Genomic DNA, 21,516 nt, shown 5'->3' on the forward strand with positions numbered 1-21,516 from the left:
CTTGAGCGCATTAAAGACATATATTCCCAAAATCACTGTAGATTTTTGGTGCTGGCCAACTTAAACATTGTCTGACCTTAATGAACAAAATTTCATAGGTTCCCCCTAGAACTAGGACTAAACAGAAGGGTCTTTTAAGAAAATAGATACAATGGGGGGAAAAAACCCAAAAGGGCATGGCTATTCATGTGTAACCATATTACTGGTTAATTTCTGCAGCTCCTCAAGCTTCAGCTTTGTTATTAGTAACTCCAATGTTACCTGTTTAAAACACATGGAGATGAAAGTAATAAAACAAATGACAAAACATTTAGAAAGGAAAGAGGAGAATTCATCATTGATCAAGAAATTGAATTTCAAATATCTTTCTTTTTAAATTCACGTCCATTCACTAACAAGTATATATTTAGGAAAAGAGGTAAAGGATGAACAAGAAAACCTTAAAAGGAAGAACAAGAAAAACTTAGTAGAAGACATGTAGGTATGATATGGGTTATAAAAGAGGTCTTGTAGAAGATTAGGCCATGGATAAAAATGATTGGTAAGCTAAAATTCATATAGCTGACCCCACTAAGTGTGATAAAAGCTTGAGAAGTCATTTTTACATCCATTCACTAGAAAATATATACTTCAACACCCCTCACATTCATCTTAAACCCCTCCTCAAACCCGCCAAACCCCCACTAAAACAATGCTTTATTCAATTTTCCATTTGTTTTCATCTTAAGTACCTTTTAATTTAACTTCAACATATGCAATTGGTTCGGTTTTTAGGTAATGTCAATATCATGGTGAAGGATGAAAATAGTTTATCATATCAATGGATAGCATCCAATATATTATCCTCAGTAACTAAGTGTCAACATGATTAAGTCAAGTGGAACAAAAATTCATTATCCAAAAGATTTTCAAAAATTTCCACCATCACTGGAGAGAAATACTAGGTCAAGAAAAATGAGCCAACTTTTCTAACAACTGGCTGACAGGTTCAATCACATGAATAAAGGCTCTTCACCTCACTAACTGGCACATATAGTAGGAACCTGAGAACCATAGAAGCTATTGTTATGTAGGTCAGTGAAGTGAAATGATTAAGACGATCTAACAATCAATTTAAAGCAAATAAAAAACAATCAATCGCAAAGATGGGATTAATCCCTAGGTTTGGTCTAATGAACTTAGGATCCAGAAGCTCCCAGTTTTGCATGGAACACAATGAACTACTGATTAATAGCATTGCTCTGGTTTTCTAGTGCATGTAATGATGTAAAGATAAAAGCTTACCTCTTTAAAGATTTCGCTGTAAGAAACCTCCTTAAATCCCTACAACAAGCATATGAGGCATTTGGTCAACTAAACAAAAGGATAGATTTATTTGCAGAACTACAAGTATATGAAGCATAACAGAATGAATGAAGGGTGTTGATTCTTGGACACCTAATAAATGACCAATAATGCATGAGCATTTGGAAATAATTACCAACTATGATTCTTATGTGTGTGTCTGCATGTCAATAAAAAAAACTCACACACACACGCAGAGGATAGGAGATGGACCATTTTCCAGAACAAGCTAAGAGAAGCTTCATTTGATTCTCCAATTTTAGCACGGAATACATGGATGGAAAAATTCTCGATTGCAAACCTCATCATCATCAAAATTGCCTCCTTTCCAAGGCCTTTGCCACGACTATCCTAGCCAATGTCACACAAAATTCAATTTAGTAACTATGTGGGCAAGTGGCATACAAAAACAAAATGTACTAATAATCAAAGAGATATCTTCCACCTATAATACACGTGCAGCCAAATTATATCCACATTAGTTGAGGGTGGACACACTCATGAAGGCATGGAATGAATTAATGGAGAACTTGCCAGAAGAAATTATTTGGATTAATATGACAAAAAGCAAAGCTAATCCATCGCAAACATGAGATGCATTTGAATCCAGGAATCCCCACGCAACAGAGAAACAGGGAAGAGCTTGAAGGCTAGATAAAACAATTAAACTAAAAACAGAAATACCTACCTAACTCTTCTCATGATGCCCTCTCTAAAGCTAAATTGGCATCTTTGAAATGTTGCAATCACATTCTTGCACAACCATAACGAGTTGGACGTGGAAACACCCTGATATAATAACAGAGGGGAAGTGTCCATGTATTTTTATGTTCACGACTTCACCAATTAATCATGTGTAGTTTTTCTTTTTTTCTTTTTTTGGATAAATTACATTGTTAGTTCTTGAATATTGTATTTCGTAACAAATTAGTCATTGTACCTTGACTTTTATCACTACAGCCACTGAACTTTGATTTTTGTTACAATTCAGTTCCTCTTGTGATTTTTCATCAAATTTCATTAAAAAAACTAACGTGATATACATTAATATAAACCTCAAATATCACTTGATTGTGGAGTTTACGTTAATTCTCACAATTAAGTATCATGTGGTTTCTATTACGTATATCATGTCAGTTTTTGTTGTCAAAATTTGATGAAAAATTAAAAGAGGGACTAAATTATAACAAAAATTAAAGTACAGTGACCAATTTGTTATGGAATGCAAAGCTCATGGACTAATCGTGTAATCTACTTAAAAAAATAGGTTGGCCATGCAATCTGTCATTTGGTAGTGTTTGTTAACCAAGATACAAGGTGGAAAAGATCAGATATGAGAAGCATTCCAGATATTTGTCATTTTTAACGTATTTGTTAAATTTATCTGATGACCCTGAAAAAGAAGTCACGGGACTTCTAATCTTGATTTTTCTAAATATGCTTAATCCCCCCCCCCCCCTCAAGATAAACATATCTTAGTCTTTACAAATAAGAAAAAAAATCATGCTTGTGTTCTCTAGTGCATTTCAAAAAATTTAATAAATACCTTAATAAAAATCTTGAAATGTTTCACAATCTTATCTTAACCATTCCATATCTTGGTCCGGAAAGCATTCCAGCCTTATCTTAATACTCCTTTATCTTGCTTATTTTAACAAACGCTATCTTAATGGAACCCATTGAAAACACTATGGAGTTCTGTATATAGTAATCTAGTTCAGACGAAATCTTCCCAACTTTTTTTCGAAGCAATGCATCATTAGAGATATAAAGAGAAAGGCATCACTTGGACTAGTCATAGCAAGTGAAGATGATTGATAACAAATGACAATCTAGCCTTTAAAATTCATTTCAATCACCACCAGTCAAAGCTGACGAGAAGAGTAACACAATGTATAGTTTAAACTTTAAATCATTATTTTTATGTCAACAAAAATTACATAATATTTGATGAGGGAATATTTACAGGGGACAATTTTATTGTACTACCCCTGGGAGGTTACCATTAACTTGGAGCCATGTATGCCAGTAAAGGCCAATATGCAATCGCCATGTGTCAAGTCCTAGGAGCCACGTGTCTTTATAATCTTTATTATGATTTTGAACTGGAAAGAGATAGAGAGGAAGATTCAGTCAACCAAGAATATCTCCAACATCCCAAGAATTATCTCTATTGGGGAAGGTTATCCTTTCTCCCCATGAAAAGGGGATCGGCCTCCATTTTTTAAAGATATCTTATCTCCTAAGGGAAAGACCAAGGGACATCTATAAATAGAGGACAGGCCTCTACAGGTATGGGGATCTGACCCCTAAGGGACTTTTCTATTTTTTCTATTATTATCTCCAATTTATAACCCTATGAACTGACTTAAACGTAGGAGTGATCACGAGGAGCAACTCCCCACCCTTTTTGCAGGTACTTGGTCCGAGACAGAAGAAGGTGATCGACTCTGCATCATCAATTGGCGCCCACCGTGGGGCCGTCGTCTTTTCTTTCTGTCTGCTAAGTACAATTTCAAGCCATATGAAATCTATTCAACTCAATTACATGTATGTGCTGATTGCATCATGAGTATGCTCGTTCTTTTAATATTTTTGTGCTTGTTACAGTTTTATTTTTCAATTATTGTTTTATGCAAAAAATAATTAAAAGAGAAGGCCGAAAGATTCATATATATATATATATATGTATATATATGCTCTAAGAAGTTCTGATTGAGGCATGGTAGAAAATTTAATCACAGAAAACAAGAATAAAATAATTTTGCCATTGTTTTGTATCATACGCACACATATACATCATATACAAATGCGAATGGAAGAACTGACATGAATGGGAGGAAATTGAAAAAGATGGCATTATATATATCCACCATTAATTTATGTGAGCAAGCATTGATTTATATATAATGGCTTCTCGTGAAATTTGAATCAGAAGGGTGTGCATAGATGATGATGTATATATTACATACTGTAAAGTACATCTATATATGCGTACTATTATGGGTGGAGACAAAACTGCCAAGTATATGTTTGCATATTATATTATGGATTTTGTTACCTTCCCGTCAATTTCGCTCTTACATTATATTATGAGAAGTTTCGGAGGAAGCCTGGAAGAAAATCTCATGTGCAGCATTCTAGAGAAAAAAGAATTTTATCTATTATACCGGCATATTAAAGCTTCTGGGTAAGAAGAGAAGCTATCTTCCATGTAGGTTTGGCCGAGAAATCGACCATTGCCTACTTAGGAAAAATCTACTTCAGGTCAGAATCTGCTTTAGAGCAAGTTGATAAGAAAAGGTGGACTTCTGTTTAGGAATGGCCACGTACACTAGGGTCTCTGCAACTAATTCTGCAATAGCATCATGCAGTGATGGTAAATTCTCTATTTTTTCTAATTTATGAGTCTATGTGTTTGTTTATCATCGTTGCTTATTAATTGCACTTGTTGAGGTTGAAAACCTCAAGATGAAGCTTGATTTTGTTCATGTTGTATACATTATATTTTTCTAGCCTATCTTTTGGGCTACAGCGTCAATAAAGGGCTTTTCTGATGAGCATAGCATCTCTCTCTACCCATGGGAGGTTTTATTCCAGGACTGCTAGGGCCAAATTGGGCTAGCCTCGAACCCTCAAAGAGATGGCCAATGGCTAGTAGGATGCATCTTTGCATGACAAGACGGTAGAGATCGTTATCACGGACGTAGGCATCAGGACCGAACCTCGAAGACAAAATATTAACATTATCTCTGATTGCGGACGTAGGCATCAAGACTGAACCGCGAAGACAAAATATGAACATTATCTCTGATTGCGGACATAGCATCAAGACCGAACCACGAAGACAAAATATGAACATTATTTCTGATTGCGGACGGAGGCATTAAGCCGAACCGTGAAAACAAAATGTGGATGGTATTTCGGATTGTGGAAGTAGGCATTTCGACGAATCGCAAAAACAAAATATGAATGTTCTTTAAAATCCCGATCATCAACTACAATCCAAGCAACCATGTGCTCACGAAGACCGAGGTCCGAAAAGCTTCGGCACGAAGACTCAAAGGGGACCACCCTTAATAATTAAAGAACGAGTTCGAGACTTTGAACCTCGACCACCGAAGACTAAAGGGGACCACCCCTACTAATTAAGACACCAGTTCGGAGGCTACGAACCTCCACCAAATGAAGACCAAAGGGGACCACCCCTAATAATTAAGGCACTAGTTCGGGGGTTACACACCTCCGCTAGGCGAAGACTCAAAGGGGACCACTCTTAATAATTAAGGAATGAGTTCGAGGCTACGCACCTCGACCACCAAAGAATCAAAGGAGACCACCCCTAATAATCAAGGAACAAGTTTGAAGCTTTGAACCTCGACCACCGAAGACCAAAGGGGACCACCCCCTACTAATTAAGGCACCAGTTCAGAGGCTACAAACCTCCACAAAATGAAGACCAAAAGGGACCACCCCTAATAATTAAGGAATCAATTCCAAGAATCACTCCCAAAACAAAAGGAAGGTTCGATGTAAACCCCCCCCCCCCCCTCGGGGTTCAGAAAGAACCTCCAACAAAAGCCGAAGGATCAAGATTCTCGCTAAGCAAGCAGCGCTACTTGAAAAAGCTGTCTCATCAGGATAGTAGAGCTTATCCTAGTACACCTAAATGGTTAAGAGCCAAGATTTTATGAGCTTTGGAAAGCAAGCGAAAGAGGGAAACCTCGGCCACCATAGCTTCGGCCAGCAACTCCGAAGACGAGGCACGCAGACTCGGCCAGCGGCCCCCAAAGATGAGGCGCGCGGCCTCGACTAGCATAGCCTCGGCCCTAGGCCCCCAAAGCCGAGGCACGCAGCCTTGGCCCTAGGCCAAAAATAACAATAAAAATATATATATGTACTAATTTAAGAGCTGGCCCCTCTACCATAGGAAAATTCCCGAACATCTCCATCACCTCAAGCGACCTAATCACCTTCTGCATGGGAAGAGTGAAAGGGCACTGAGAGACTTGAAAAGCGAATTCGACATCTGAGATTGCTAATCCAATTTTTAGTAAAACTTTTTTACATAGGCTCCGACCCTTTTTTTTTTTCTCTTGACCCCTGCCTCTAATTGGTTTTTCTTGGCTGGCTTTTTTTGTGCAAGCTTCCCACGGGGTACAAGAGACTCTAGGCGGCGCCTTCAAGTTCAACAGGGGACGGACTGGCTCCTTTCTAAGGGTTCTCCCGTGCATTTTCCTTTCGTCTCTGGAATTCTTCTAATCAGTCGATATTCCTTTGCCTCCTTTATCTTATTTTCTATGGTTTTTTGCTATCTCTCTTCCCCAAGTCACGTTATTTTAGTAAGTCGATCCACATGACCTCCTTTAGCAACTCGGATGGGAATAGCTCGAACTATTCTAGCACTTCCTCTTCCCAGTCTGGTATGCAAATAGGAGACGCTAGGATCTCCCGGCCCCATCCTGATGCCTTCTCTTTTGATAACGACATTAACATAGAGTTAGAGCTCGATCGTAGCGGTCTCCCTGATGATCTAACACATGCTTATTCTATCTTGTCCGAGGACGAGGTCTCTGGACTCGTTCAGAAATATCATCTCCCCATCAAGGGCTTTTGGTACACTGCGCCCTCTAATCTTAGAGCCCATCAATCCCCTCCTGGTGGTTTAGCGATCTATGAGGCCTCTCTTGAAGCCGGGTGCTGATTTCCTTTTGAAGATAACCTAGCTGAGATCTTTCGTCTCATAGAGTTATGTCCCTCTCAACTAGTGCCCAATGGGTGGAGGAGTTTAGCCGCCTTCGTTATATGTTATCGGGGAAGAGGTATCATTCCTAAGGCTGAGCTCTTCTTAAAACTACTTCGCCTTATATGCGTTGATAAGTCTGAATTTCACTATTCCTTCATGGCATACCCTAGTTGTAAGTTCCTCGTAGATACCTCGTCTTCCTTGAAAGGTTAGAAAAACCTAGTTTTTCTTCATGGGTTCTTCCTCCGTTACTATGGGTGTGCCCTCCGCCTGGCGTCGACCTCCCTTTACAAGTTTTCCACGTGAAATGTCCCCATTAGAGAGGAGGGATGCTGAGCTTTTGATGGGTTTGGAGCACGTCAGCACCACCAGATTAATTAATGAGCAAACTCTGTTTCTCGGGAGTGTGTGTCGATACCCATGCCCAGCAGCCGACATTCCCTTAGGTTGATTTTTTCAATCCTCTTATTCCGCTTCATGCCAGTAATTTATGTTTACTTCCTCGTCCTGACACTCATCTTATTTTGTCATGCTTTTTAGCAAAGATGATTGACGACGCGGAGCTATAGGGGACCGATAAGCAAGCCGCTGAAGAGGCCAAACGGGCCCGGAAGAATGCTAAGAGGCATACCAAAGATTCTTAGCTCCCCCCTCGACACAAAAAATCGAAGGCCTCTAGGTCCCACTCTACGGCGCCTTTGCCCCAACCCGAGGAAGGGGGCTCTCAAGGCACCGAGTACCTTTCTGACATGATCCAGGAAGAGGAGGCGTCCATCCCCGCTCGGGCTTTTCACCGGCCAAACTAGAATGTCCATGAGTCAAACCACAACAGTGAGGCTTGGGTGGCGACTCAACTTATCCAGGGCCTACCGACTCAAGCAGACATGGAGGGAGCCGCAAATCTGACATCGGAGACCTTAGAGCCTTGCTACTGTCAGGGATTGGTTCAAGTTAGTCTCTCAGTCCTTTGACACGGAGAACTTTTGGCCCCCATATTCTAATTTTTGCTATTTGAGCATAAAATATTGTCACTCAGAACAAGCTCTAGAGGCGAATGGCGAGGAACTCTTGGAAAATGCTGGAGTTGGATAATGCCCTTACTGACTGCCATAGGACCATTGAGCAGCGGGATGAGGATCTGAGGGCTCAACATCAACGAGCAGCGAAGCTAGAGGCGCGTCTCCAGGGGCTCGAGATTAGCCGTCATACAATGGAGGGAGAGTTGGGGCAGTCTCAAGAGTGCATCTAGGAGCTAGAAGAGAGATATGCAAACCCCACCCAACTCCTCGAGGTGAAAGGGTTTATCAAACGGGAGTTGCAGGGTGTCTGGAAGAAAAGCTTCCTTCACTGCAAGGAGGAAGTGCAAAAAGCCTACCCTGACTTCGACTTTTCCCTCGTCAAGTCCATGGAGGACATGATCGCAGAGCTCAGCCGAGCATCATCCTCTCAAGTCTCTGCCATTGAATTCGAAAAAGAAGAAGTCTAGTTGTTAGTTCTATGTTCGTATGTATCTTCTTGCCGTGAACTTGAGTTGTACTAGACCTTTAGATCTTTGTTAAATAAAGTGCCTCCAAGTTATGTTTTTTTGTAATAGTCTGAGCTGGGTGGTCTCTGTTATCTGATTTCTCTTACACCTCTACCACAAAGATCAGCTTGAGATGTGATGTAACCCCAGTCGTGTCAACATGAGAGTTGTGGTAGAGGTGTAAGAAATCAAATAACAGAGACCACCCAACTCAGACTATTACAAAAAAGCATAACTTAGAGGCACTTTATTTAACAAAGATCCAAATATCTAGTACAACTCCAGCTCACAGCAAGAAGATACATATGAACATAAAACTAACAACTAGGCTTCTTCTTCTTCAGACTCCTCAGATTCAATGGCAGAGGCTTGAGAGGATGATGCTCGACTGAGCTCTGCGATCACGTCCTCCATGGATCTGACGAGGGAAAAGTCGAAGTCGGATAGGTTTTTTGCACTTCCTCCTTGCAGCGAAGGAAGCCTTTCTTCCAGACACCCTGTAACTCCCGTCTGATAAACCCTTTCACCTCGGGGAGTTGGGTGGGGTCTGCATATCTCTCTTCTAGCTCTCGGATGTGCTCTTGAGATCGCCCCAACTCTCCCTCCATCATATGACGGCTAATCTCGAGCCCCTAGAAACGTGTCTCTAGCTCCGCTGCTTGTTAATGTTGAGCCCTCAGATCCTCATCCCGCTGCTCGATGGTCCTATGGCAGTCAGCAAGGGCATTATCCAACTCCAACATTTTCTGAGAGTTTCTCGCCATTCGCCTCTGGAGCTCGTTCGGAGCGACAATACTCTGTATTCAAATAGCAAAAAATTAGAATATGGGGGCCGAAAGTTCTCCGTGTCAAAGAACCGAGAGACTAACCTGAACCAATCCCTGACAGTAGCAAGACTCCAAGGTCTCCGAGGTCAGATCTGCCCTCCATGTCCGCTTGAGTCGGTAGGCCCTGGATAAGCTGAATCACCACCCAAGCCTCACTGTTGTGGTCTGACTCAGAGACATTCCAGTTTGGCCGGTGAAAAGCCTGAGCGGGGATGGACGCCTCCTCCTCCTGGATCATGTCAGAAAGGTGCTCAGTGCCTTGAGAGCCCCCTGCCTCGGGTCGAGGCAAAGGCGCGGTAGAGCGGGACCCAAAGGCCTTCGATTTTTTGTGTCGATGGGGGAGCCGAGAGTATTTGGTATGCCTCTTAGCATTCTTCCGAGCCCGTTTAGCCTCTTCAGCTACTTGCTTATCGGTCCCCCATAGCTCCGCGTCATCAATCATCTTGGCTAAAAAGAATGACAAAATAAGATGAGTGTCAGGACGACGAAGTAAACATAAATTAGAGGCATGAAGCAGAACAAGAGGATTGGAAAAATCAACCTAAGGGAATGTCGGCTGCTGGGCATGGGTATCGACACACACCCCCGAGAAACAGAGTTTGCTCATTAATTAATCTGGTGGTGCTGACGTGCTCCAAACCCATTAAAAGCTCAGCATCCCTCCTCTCTAATGGGGACATTTCACGTGGGAAACTTGTAAAAGGGGGCCGACGCCAAACGAATGGCACACCCATAGTAACGGAGGAAGAACCCATGAAGAAAAATCGATTTTTTCGACCTTTCAAGGAAGACGGGGTATCTACGAAGAACTTACAACCAGGGTATGCCATGAAGGAATAGCGAAATTCGGACTTATCAATACATACAAGGCGAAATAGTTTTAAGAAGAGCTTAGCCTTAGGAACGATACCTCTTCCCCGACAACATATAACGAAGGCAACTAAGCTCCTCTACCCATTGGGCACTAGTTGAAAGGGACATAACCCTACGAGACGAAAGATCTCAGCTAGGTTGTCTTCGAAAAGAAATCGGCACCCGGCTTCAAGAGAGGCCTCACAGATCGCTAAACCACCAGGAAGGGATTGATGGGCTCTAAGATTAAAGGGTGCAGCGTACCAAAAGCCCTTGATGGGGAGATGATATTTCCGAACGAGTCTGGAGACCTCGTCCTCAGACAAGATAGAATAAGCATGGGTTAGGTCATCAGGGAGACCGCTACGATCGAGCTCTAACTCTATGTCAATGTCCTTATCAAAAGAGAAGGCATCAGGATGGGGCCGGGAAGTCCCAGCGTCTCCTATTTGCATACCAGACTGGGAAGAGTCCGAGCTATTCCCGCTCGAGTTGCTAAAGGAGGTCATGGGAATCAACTTACTAAAACAACGAGACATGGGGAAGAGAGACAGCGAAAAACCACAGAAAATAAGAGAAAGGAGGCAAAGGAATATCGACTGATTAGAAGAATTCCATAAACGAAAGGAAGATGCACGGGATAACTCTTAGAAAGGAGCTGGTCCGTCCCCTGTTGAACTTGAAGGCGCTGCCTATAGTCTCTCGTACCCCGTGGGAAGCCTGCATAAAAAAAGCCAGCCAAGAAAAACCAATTAGAGGCAAGCCGCAGGGGTTAAGAGAAGAAAAAAAGGGTCGGCTGGACCCCCATAGGCCGCAACACCAGGGCGAGGCGCACTGCCTCAGCCCGCGCAACCGAGCCGCACGACACCGGCCAACGAGGCCTCAACCCACGGCTAAGGCCAAGACCTCTGGTCTCGGCCACACACACACACAAAAAAAAAAGGGGGGGGGGGGGCGGGGAGAAGCCTCTTACCTTTTACTCCACTCCAATAATGCTTAGGAGGGGACCATGTCCATCCCCTTTTATAGAGTTCTTTAAGAGCCATGAGAAGTGGGAGGGGAGAAGTGGGAGGGGACATTGAGTTGAGAAGCGAGCCCAATAATTGAGATAGTTAATCCTATTTTTTGCAAAACTCTTTTTTGCAGGAGAGTAGGAAAACTTGGACGACTACTCCTTTAGCTACCCAAGCTTCTCACCCGCACAGCTCAAGGAGTGGGGGGGGGGAAATGGTGAGGAGATATTTCACTAAGGGCAAATTTACTCTACTACCCTCGGAGACTACCAGCCTGGTACCGCCACGTGTCTATCTCAAGAAGCACCACGTGTCCTCCGGATCTCCATCCCATATTTGATTTAAACGAGAAAGACCCGGTCAACCGAGATTTTCTCCAACGTCCTCTTTCAGAAGTTATCTTATCTCTTTGGAGGGAGCTTTACACCATCTATAAATGGAGGTCAACTTCTACAGGCATGGGCATCTGACTACTAAGTGACTTTTCATTTCAGGTATCTTCTTCTACTAACTTGAGCATCGGAGTCCTCCTGGGGGATTAAAGCCCCGCCCTTGCAGGTACTTGGTTTGAGGCAGACCTCGGTGATCGGTCCAATATCATTAATATTATTGCTATTGTAGAAAAAAGTGCACAAGAAATATAGACAACAACAACATATCCAGCCTTTATCCCACTACGTGGGGTCGGCTATATGAATTCTAGACTTCCATGTATTTCTATCTTTTGTCATATCTTCATTGAAATCCATACACTTCATATCAAACTTTAATGTCTCCCTCAAAGTCTTCTTAGATCTGCCTCTACCTCTTTTTTTGATTAATTGTTCCATTTCATCAACACTCCTCACAGAAGCGTCTCTTGGTCTCCTTCTCACATGACCAAACCATCTTAGTCTAGTCTCTCTCATCTTCTCCTCTATTGGCACTACTCCTATCTTATTACGAATAACTTCATTTCTAATTTTATCTTTTCTTGTATGGTCCCACATCCATCTTAACATCCTCATCTCCGCTACACTCGTCTTTTGCTCATGTTGGTATTTGACTGCCCAACATTCTGAGCCGTACAACAAAACTAGTCTTATAGTTGTCCTATAGAATTTTCCTTTCAATTTTAATAGGATTTTATCATCACATAACACTCCCGATGCATTTCTCCATTTTAGCCAACCTGCCTTAATTCTATGTGTGACATCCTCGTGAATTTCTCCATCTTTTTGAATCACTGATCCCAAATATCGAAAATGGTCTTTTCTTTGTAAGATTTGGTTTTCCAATTTTATTATAACATCCTCCACTCTTGCATTCTTACTAAATTTACATTCCATATATTCTGTTTTCTTTCTACTTAATTTAAATCCCTTAGATTCTAAATTGTTTCTCTATAACTCAAGCTTAGTGTTCACTCCTTCTTTTGTTTCATCCACCAACACTATGTCGTCTGCAAATAGCATACACCATGGCACATTTGTCTGAATATCTTTAGTGAGTTCATCCATTACTAAAGCAAATAAGTATGGACTTAGTGCAGAACCTTGATGCAATCCTATTGTAATTTTAAACGGTTCAATATCCCCTCCGCATGTTCTGACCCTTGTCTCTGAACCATGATACATGTCCTTAAGGGCTTGTATATAGGCTATTCGGACTCCTTTCTTCTCTAAAACCCTCCATAATACTTCTCTAGGGACCCTATCATAGGCCTTTTCTAGATCTATAAACACCATATGTAGGTCCTTCTGATGATCCGGATACCTTTCCATTAGGCGACTCAGTAGGTATATAACTTCCATTGTTGACCTATTGGGCATGAAACCAAACTGATTTTCTGAGACCTCTGTTTCTTTTCTGAGCCTCTGCTCTATTACTCTCTCCCAGAGTTTCATGGTATGGCTCATTAACTTAATTCCTCTGTAATTTTCACAGTTTTGAACATCTCCTTTGTTCTTATATATAGGGACCAAAGTACTCTTCCTCCACTCATCTGGCATCTTTTTTTATTTAAGAATCGCGTTAAATAATTTCGTTAGCCAGGAGATACCCTCTTCTCCCATACATTTCCATGCTTCTATTGGTATATTATCTGGTCCTACCGCCTTATGATTTTTCATCTTTTTTAATGCTTGCCTTATTTCATTTGGACTTATGCGTCAATAAAATGTATAGCTCACGTTCCCTTCGGAGTTACTAAAATGTCCCAACCTAACTCTTGTGTCACCATCATCATTGAATAATTTTGTGAAATACTCCTTCCATCTCTCCTTAATCGCTCCCTCATTCACTAATACATTTTGATTTTCATCTTTTATGCATTTCACTTGATTTAAATCCCTTGTTTTTATTTCTCTTGCTTTAACTAATTTATATATATCCCTTTCTCCATCTTTTGTATCAAGTCGTTTATATAGATTCTCGTATGCTTTTGACCTTACTTCACTAACAGCTTTTTTTGCTGTCTTTTTTTATTCTTTATAATTTTTTGATTTTCTTCATTGTTGCACTGATATACAGCCTTATAGCAATTTTTCTTATTTTTAATTTTCAATTGCACTTCTTCATTCCACCACCAAGACTCCTTAAGGTTAGGGGCTCTACCATTTGTCTCTCCAAGCACTACCTTTGCTGTGTTTCTCAGGGCATTAGCCATTTCTCTCCACATTTGGTTTGTCTGTCCTTCTCCATTCCATTCTCTTCTATCCCTTAATTTTTCTTTGAAGATTAGTTGTTTCTCCCCTTTTAAATCCCACCACCTGATTCTTGGATTTTGTTTTATGTGATTTTTTCTCTTCCAAATTCTTACTTGGACGTCAAGTACTAGAAGTCTATGTTGAGTAGTCAAACACTCTTCTGGTATCACCTTACAATCCCTACAACATACCCGGTCCTCTTGTCTCATGAGGAAATAATCTATTTGGGTGCTTGATGTGACATTTTTATATGTGATTAAGTGTTCGTCCCGTTTTTTGAACCTAGTATTGGTTATGATAAGCCCATATGCCATTGCAAAATCTAGAATAGACTTACCCTCATTATTAATTTCCCCAAATCCATACCCTCCATGTACCTCTCTATAGCCGTTTCCGTCTCTACCCACGTGACCATTTAAGTCACCTCCTATAATCACTTTCTCTCCTCTTGGTATCATTTGTATGAATCCCTCTAGGTCCTCCCATAATTTTGCTTTTATCTCCTCACCTAACCCCGCCTGTGGTGCATATGTACTAAAGATATTCATAGTCATTCCTCCTAGAATAACCTTCACCATAATAATCCTATCCCTTATTCTCTTTACATCCACTACCTCATCTACTAAGCTTTTATCCATAATGATCCCCACTCCATTTTTTGCTCGATCATTTCCTGTGTACCATATTTTATATCCATTTTTTGACAAAGTTTTTACTTTTTTCCCTACCCATCTCGTCTCTTGAAGGCACATAATATTAATCTTTCTCCTAATCATCACATCTACCACTTCCATAGCTTTGCCTGTTAATGTTCCTATGTTCCATGACCCAATCCTTAATCTATGATTTTGTTTTTGGCTTTGACTTTGAATTTGATTTTGTTTTTGATTTTGATTTTGTTTTTGGTTTTGATTTTGATTTTGTTTTTGGTTTTGATTTTGATTTTGATTTTGATGTTGGACTAATTTCTTTACCCACATCCGTCCAAGCAAATGCGGGAACCCTTGCTCATTTGTCACTACATCCGGGCGCCAATGCAGCGGCCCTAACTCACTTGACACTACACGCGGGCAGTGTAGCGCGTCGCTATGAAAGGTTACGCCCACGCCCAAACGTTTTTTCATAATTTGTCTAGAGTTCATGTTTTGGATCCGACTAAGTTTTACGTTGGCTGTCGGCTACCTAACACAACCCTCCTCCTTTATCCGGGCTTAGGACCGGCAGTGGATAACATCTCCAGGCGGAGTTGCACAAGAAATATAGACAGTTAGGCAAAATATAGAGGCAGATTTCCATTCATTATACAGTTATTTATTTCCTATGTGGCAGTTTTTCGTATGAGCAATTATTATTTGTGTATAAATGTGTCCAACCTAAATAATAAAATGAGAAGTTTTAAGAAGTTTAAAAGTTCAAACTTCTTCATGGTATCAGAGCGGTGAGACAGAGAGTTCAGAGAGAGAGAGAGAGAGAGCGACGAAGATGGTCACAGAACGAAGCCACAGTCACAAATCAGCCACTCTCATAGAGAAAACCCACTATCTCAAATCGGCCACTACCCATCTCCTTCATCTTTGTCTACCATTGTCGCAACCATCTCTCCAATCCCACAAAAAAAAAAAAAAAGAACAGACACATTAAATCAAATCCTAATCAGCCTTTGAGGGGTTGTTGCCAGTCATATCTCTTGAGGAACTGAAGGATAATGTTGGTTGCAATACCAATAAAATAAATCTACTGTCAATGAAGACACAGTAAGTCAGAGTAAAATGTCATCCTCCACAAGATGGCACAAGAAATCTAGGATGTCGTAAAAGAGAAGTATTTTGACACTAACGACACAATAGAGGCGTTGTCAATGAGACCTCTCAAACACCTAATATTTTAGTCATCTAACTAAAATATTGACAACAACTCAACATGTTCAAAGTGATCTAAATAGACAGGCACTTCATAAAAAGAAACATTGAAGATGGATTTTTTACATACCAAGGATCTACCGGACACGACCTCCAAAGACCCAACTTAAAGATATGAAGATCCAAACTACGCTTCATTAATATTCACAGCCCAGCTCAAGAGGACGTGTAGAAAAACGTGTACCAGAATATAGACAGTTAAGCAAAGTATAGAGACAGATTACCATTTATTATACAGTTACTTGTTTCCTAAGTAGCAGTTTTTTCTATGTGTAACTGCCTCCATATGAGCAGTTACAATTTGTGTATAAATGTGTCCAATCTGAATAATAAAGTGAGAAGTTTTAACGTGTTTAAAAATCCAAACTTCTTCAGCTATCAATCTTAAAATCTATAATTGTTATCCAAAAAACAATAATATAAATAATTGGTGTTATTTTGATACTTTATTCTGCCACTCTTTAACAGATCATCAACGGGGAGATTGTTCCAACATCCATGCTCATTCTTAAAAACTTTATAGCAAGGAAAAATAGTATGTAGAAGCAAATAAATACAAATTCCAGGAGAAAGAATTAATGTACACAGACTCATACATCAGGGAATCAGTTAAAAATGATAATAAGAGAAAATTGATAAGGAAGTGACCTGGAACCAATCATTATTCATAAAATCACAAGAAGAAAGTGAAAGGTATGTACCTTTTTGGCTCAGCTATCATTATTTCAATCTCTGCCATTTCAGAATCATCTAAGTCATTCATGTATATATTCACATCACCAACCATGGCTGAAAAAGAGGGTTTAATTGTTACTCCCTTTAGAGAGATGAATATACCAAATGCTCATAAGCAACAGAGAGAATCGAAAAGTCTGATATCTCTTTACGGGAAGTGAAACTGAAATCCGTAGACAGACAAGTTTATCTTATAAAATTATGGTATTAAGTGTTCTTTTTCTTTTTATAATAAGTGAATAATAATTCAGTCTTGCCTTTGTTCGTCTTAGTAAGGAATTAGTACTTTTAAATCAAATCCATTACTGAACAAGGTACTTCCATATATGAAACACTGAGGAACTTGAACACTAGGGCCTAACTTAACGATGATCCTGAAAGCGATTGAATTTAAGAGGATGCATTAGCTATCAAGATTGTGATGAACTGTAATACTATTAATAATTTAAAAGACTAAAAGCCTGAGTGAAAATTTTACAACCACCAACAAAATACCATAGTAAACTAAAGAGAAGACAAATTCTCTGCAGCAATTGAACCAATTGTAAAGATCATGCATCCATATCATTTATGATCTTCAAGACTCAAGAGATCACTCTTTTACTGAAGTGCCACTATGAAGTAGCTTGAACTGCTATCCCAAGGAAATTCCACAATAGTAAATAAAGGTGCTACATAGTATATTAAAGAACACGAACTAGAAATATATTTCTGCGCTAGTATTGAACTGATTTATTTACCTATGTTTGTAACTCTTTTTCCAAGTTAATGAAAATATTTAAGCACTTACACAAAAAAGTTGAGCAAAGAGATGTATGTAAAGTTCTCTGTCCTCAACATTCAAAGTCTTAGCTTGCTCATCTGTGCCCGCCTCCTTATTCCTCTAAACAGACCCAACCCCTTCCCCTCCTCTTATATTAAACCAATAGCACACACGCTCAGATGTATAACAGAATTTGTAAGTGTAAGAAAACCCACACAATCATATATCATGAAACCCAAACCAGAACAAAGAAAATTGACAGCTCTCGAACAAATTCAGACAAAATTTCACAGATCCAAGTTGCCCAACTCTACACGAAAATCAAGCCTTCACAAGATCAATAAGAGTACGACTGTAAACACATAAGGATTCTAATAGAATTAAGAAATGGCATAATCATTATATTCATATACTGTCTATCACTATCCAAATTGAACACAAGTGACAACCAACACTCACCTGCCAGAAACAAGAGCACCAAAAGTTGAATGACAGGAAATCGAAAAGGTTGAGCTACATTGGGAACTAGCATTCTCAATGTATCAAACCAAAAATTGAACTTGTTTATTTCTTCTCATTTTCTGGCTAAGTGAAAAATAAACAAGTAAATCCACTCTCAATTCCTTCATTTTATTTTCCAATCTGTTAGGATCACACATAAATCAAAGGTAAAAACACACTAAAAATTTAATGTGGTTCAGCCTCAATACCTATGTCCACAATCCTGCAACAATGGAATAAATCCATTCAATCTATAGTTTTGCATGGTGAAACTAAAAACCCTCCTGTAATACGGTTTTTGCATGGGCAAAACAAGAAACCATCTTCATCACTACTCTAGCTGTAGAACACACAACCAGAATAATTTGGCCACATCATCTCACAGATTATTGGTGTAATAAATCAACAACTCAATTAGGGGCGCCTGTTTATAGGCAACAACTCAAACAAAATTAGGTCTCCTATGTCTATATCCCCTATTCACAATCAAATTGGGTTTTATCTGAGAGACTTCTATCTCAATCAAACTTGAATTTGAGGAGCTATCCAACGACTATCATCTTCAATTCCTCCTATTTCCCCTCCCCAAGTCCATGTTCCCCGCACATAGCATCAGCAAGCAAACAACAAAGCGGAATAACAAGTTTAACTGACCTTCAACATGGGCATGCCCATGGATGAACTCTCCAGCCACCAATTCCTTATCCAAGACAATGAAAGTCTGCTCTGCAGAAGCCCACAAAGAAAAACACACACACAAAAGGGACTTGAACATGTTAAGAATTGATGAAAACAAAGACAACCGAGAAGAGATAAACAGGTGAGAACAAATACTGTGGGGATCCTGGGTCCAGGAGAGCTGCATCTGGTACTCCTCTTGGAGGGAAAGGGGCTCCGATCCGGTGGCTTGTAAGAGGGCTGGATCTTGCATCCACTCGTGGTACTTTGCAACGTGCTCCTTCATGTACGGTACCAATATCACCTTCTCTCCTTCCAGACTCTTCACTCCCATTCTCTCTCTCTCTCTCTCCCCCCTCTGGTTTTCTGCTCGCCGGGGAAAAGAGGCCAGCAATTGGCAATAGCAACGGCTGCAGAACAAAAACGACGCCGTTTCTTGACTTGGGCCAGAAAGACCCAAAAATACATTTTGTCAAGAATGGGATTCGAACCCATGCCCTTTCGGACCAGTACCTGAAACTGGCGCCTTAGACCAACTCGGCCATCTTGACCCCATGACCTACCTGTACAATTATTATCTTCTTCAATGGAACGAACACATTTGTTCCAAAAAATGAAATCACTCATCCCAGGCACCCCACCCTCAGCCCGACAGGAATATGAGGGGAGGTTAATCATGGTGACTCAGCCAACCAACAGCAACTAAATCAGTGCACACTGCGCACAAGGAGTCCCCTCATTTGAGAGATTGCTCCCACACTGTCGCTGGTGAGACTCAATTTTGAATTATTTGTTCCAATTTCACTACTGCTAACCAACTGAGCTGCCCATACGAGCAATAGAACGAACACATTGCCTCTATGTTTTCACAAATCTTCGTTATTTCCTTGTTCTCTTTTAGCCAAATCAAGGATTCATTTCATAGACATGAAGGAGGATCAATACCCACTGGCCACTGCCTCGTCTAAAATGGCATCCATTAACTATTAATTAATCCTTATTTAATAGAGGTAATACTAATAGGACTAAAACAATAATGTGGGTAGTGCAATGTATGTTACAACACATTAATAAATAACTTGCCATGTTTACACGTCACTTTTGGGAAAAGACAGGAATCTTGTTGCTGGGTCAATTAGGTGACATGAAAAGCTTGCTTGAGCCTCGAGGGCATTAAATTGTGACCACTGCCCTAGAGATTATTGCAATTAATCCCTTATTATATTGTTAAGACATCTCATCACTATCTTTAGCCCCATTGTGTCTGCTTCTTCCGACCAAAGTTAATGCTTTCTAGCTGTGATTGTCATAATAGATGTTTTATTTTTTTTGTTTTTTTAGCTAAAAAAATATTAAAATTTTATATACCCTAAATTGTTTTGAAATAAAAATGAGAAACTGATACGGTATAAAATAAAAATGAGGAAATGATATTTTTCAGAAAAATAGAAAATTAAAATGCGGGAAAATATGTAAATAAAAAAATATAAAGCTATTTTTGTAAATATAATTGTTAGTATAAAAAATAATTATTTAATTAAATATAAATATAAATTCCATCGTCCGTTCAAGCAAATATAAATACAAGTTATTTTTTGTCTCTAACATGATTGCTAAGATAATAGAGATGGAATTGCTTTCGTTTCCAACGTAATCGTGAAATAAAAATGTGTTTTCAAATTGAAAGGACGAAACGATCTTGAAAACAACTCGAAAATAATTTTTTTAGTATTGTTTGACGTTTTAGAATAAAAAATGTTTTAAAAATGTCAAAATGATAATGTTTCAATATTTCCATACTTCAAAACTAATAACTATAATTTTGTTTTGTTTTAAATGGATACCACAAATCCCAAGTGCAAAACTAAGATATAGTTTTAAAACATATCGAACCCAAATGAAAGTCCTATCCTAAAAGGATTAGATCCAAATCTAGACTCATATCACTTATTGTCAAAATTAACCCATAGATTCAAATTTAATTTGTTCATGTGACATTATTTCAATGATCGATCAGCTTTGCATCCAATATTTCATGTGAGGTAATCATAGTATTCCACTAACTTCACAATGTATCGATATAAAAGTATAAATTATAATAATCAAGTACTTTATTAATTGTATTATCATTACATCACTTTATATTGTAGTCTTAAAGGTGACTTCACAATATACTTATATAAAAGCATAAATTTCAATAATCAAGTATTTTATTAATTATATAATTATTACATCACTTCATACTGAGTCTGTAACTAACTTAATTATTAAAAGACATATCAAAAGAAAAGTCCCACACTCTTTTAAATATCAAATTCATTTTAAACAAAAAATAAAAAGTCAATAATATTTCAAATTCGAAAAAAGTTAACTAACAATACGACCCTCTAAATGAGTCTTGGTAATGATGGACTACAAGACACCATCCTATTATTTCCTTTACTTTCCTTTGCACATCCATGAATTCCCTAAATCATGGCTAATCTACTTGTCAATATATCTTAATCTAACAAGATAACAAATTTGAAAAATAATTTCAAAGTCCAAATAGACTTGAGACTTATATTTCCTTCCAGAGACAAATTCTAGCCATTTAATGTTTGGTGGGTCTACCAAACATTAATCTTTGAGTGGAAATGAAAAAGTCTTGACTTTTCCCCATCAAAATTTAAAGGAGGTATGACCAATCCATTTCAAACTTGATTCTGTTTTTGGGTTTCTTTTTAAGATTAGAAACAAAAAAAAAAAAAAAAAAGAAGCTAAGAAATGCCCTCTAATTTTGTGTTTTGTTTCATTTTGAAGGCTCGTAGAAACATAAATCACAAATTGAACTCAAAATTCTGAAAATGAAAACTCCAACAAGACATGAAATTAAAAAAAAAAAATCTGAAATCTATAAAAAAAGAACGATAAAATCCGAAATATA

General features: G+C 39.2%; 1 protein-coding gene and 1 non-coding gene across 3 annotated transcripts; both read right to left on the bottom strand.

Moving 5' to 3' along the window:
- Nucleotides 1-21: 21 nt before the first annotated feature.
- Nucleotides 22-18,995, bottom strand: LOC127792008 (uncharacterized). 2 transcript variants are annotated; one of them, XM_052322287.1, is made up of 6 exons: nt 18,747-18,995; nt 18,567-18,638; nt 16,615-16,702; nt 1,530-1,690; nt 1,285-1,323; nt 22-261 (listed from the first exon to the last, which is right to left on the bottom strand). In XM_052322287.1, the coding sequence occupies exons 1-5, from the start codon at nt 18,922-18,924 to the stop codon at nt 1,316-1,318; spliced, it is 507 nt and encodes a 168-aa protein (XP_052178247.1). In that variant the 5' UTR covers nt 18,925-18,995; the 3' UTR covers nt 22-261; nt 1,285-1,315. The 2 variants fall into 2 exon arrangements, with proteins under 2 accessions (XP_052178247.1, XP_052178246.1); XM_052322286.1 differs by having other exon boundaries at nt 1,558-1,690; nt 18,747-18,992.
- Nucleotides 18,996-19,060: 65 nt separating this feature from the next.
- Nucleotides 19,061-19,141, bottom strand: TRNAL-CAG (transfer RNA leucine (anticodon CAG)). Its single transcript has one exon. It is a non-coding gene; the product is annotated as a tRNA-Leu (tRNA).
- Nucleotides 19,142-21,516: the final 2,375 nt, after the last annotated feature.

Source organism: Diospyros lotus, chromosome 15 (assembly GCF_014633365.1).
Source record: "Diospyros lotus cultivar Yz01 chromosome 15, ASM1463336v1, whole genome shotgun sequence".
NCBI lineage: Eukaryota > Viridiplantae > Streptophyta > Magnoliopsida > Ericales > Ebenaceae > Diospyros > Diospyros lotus.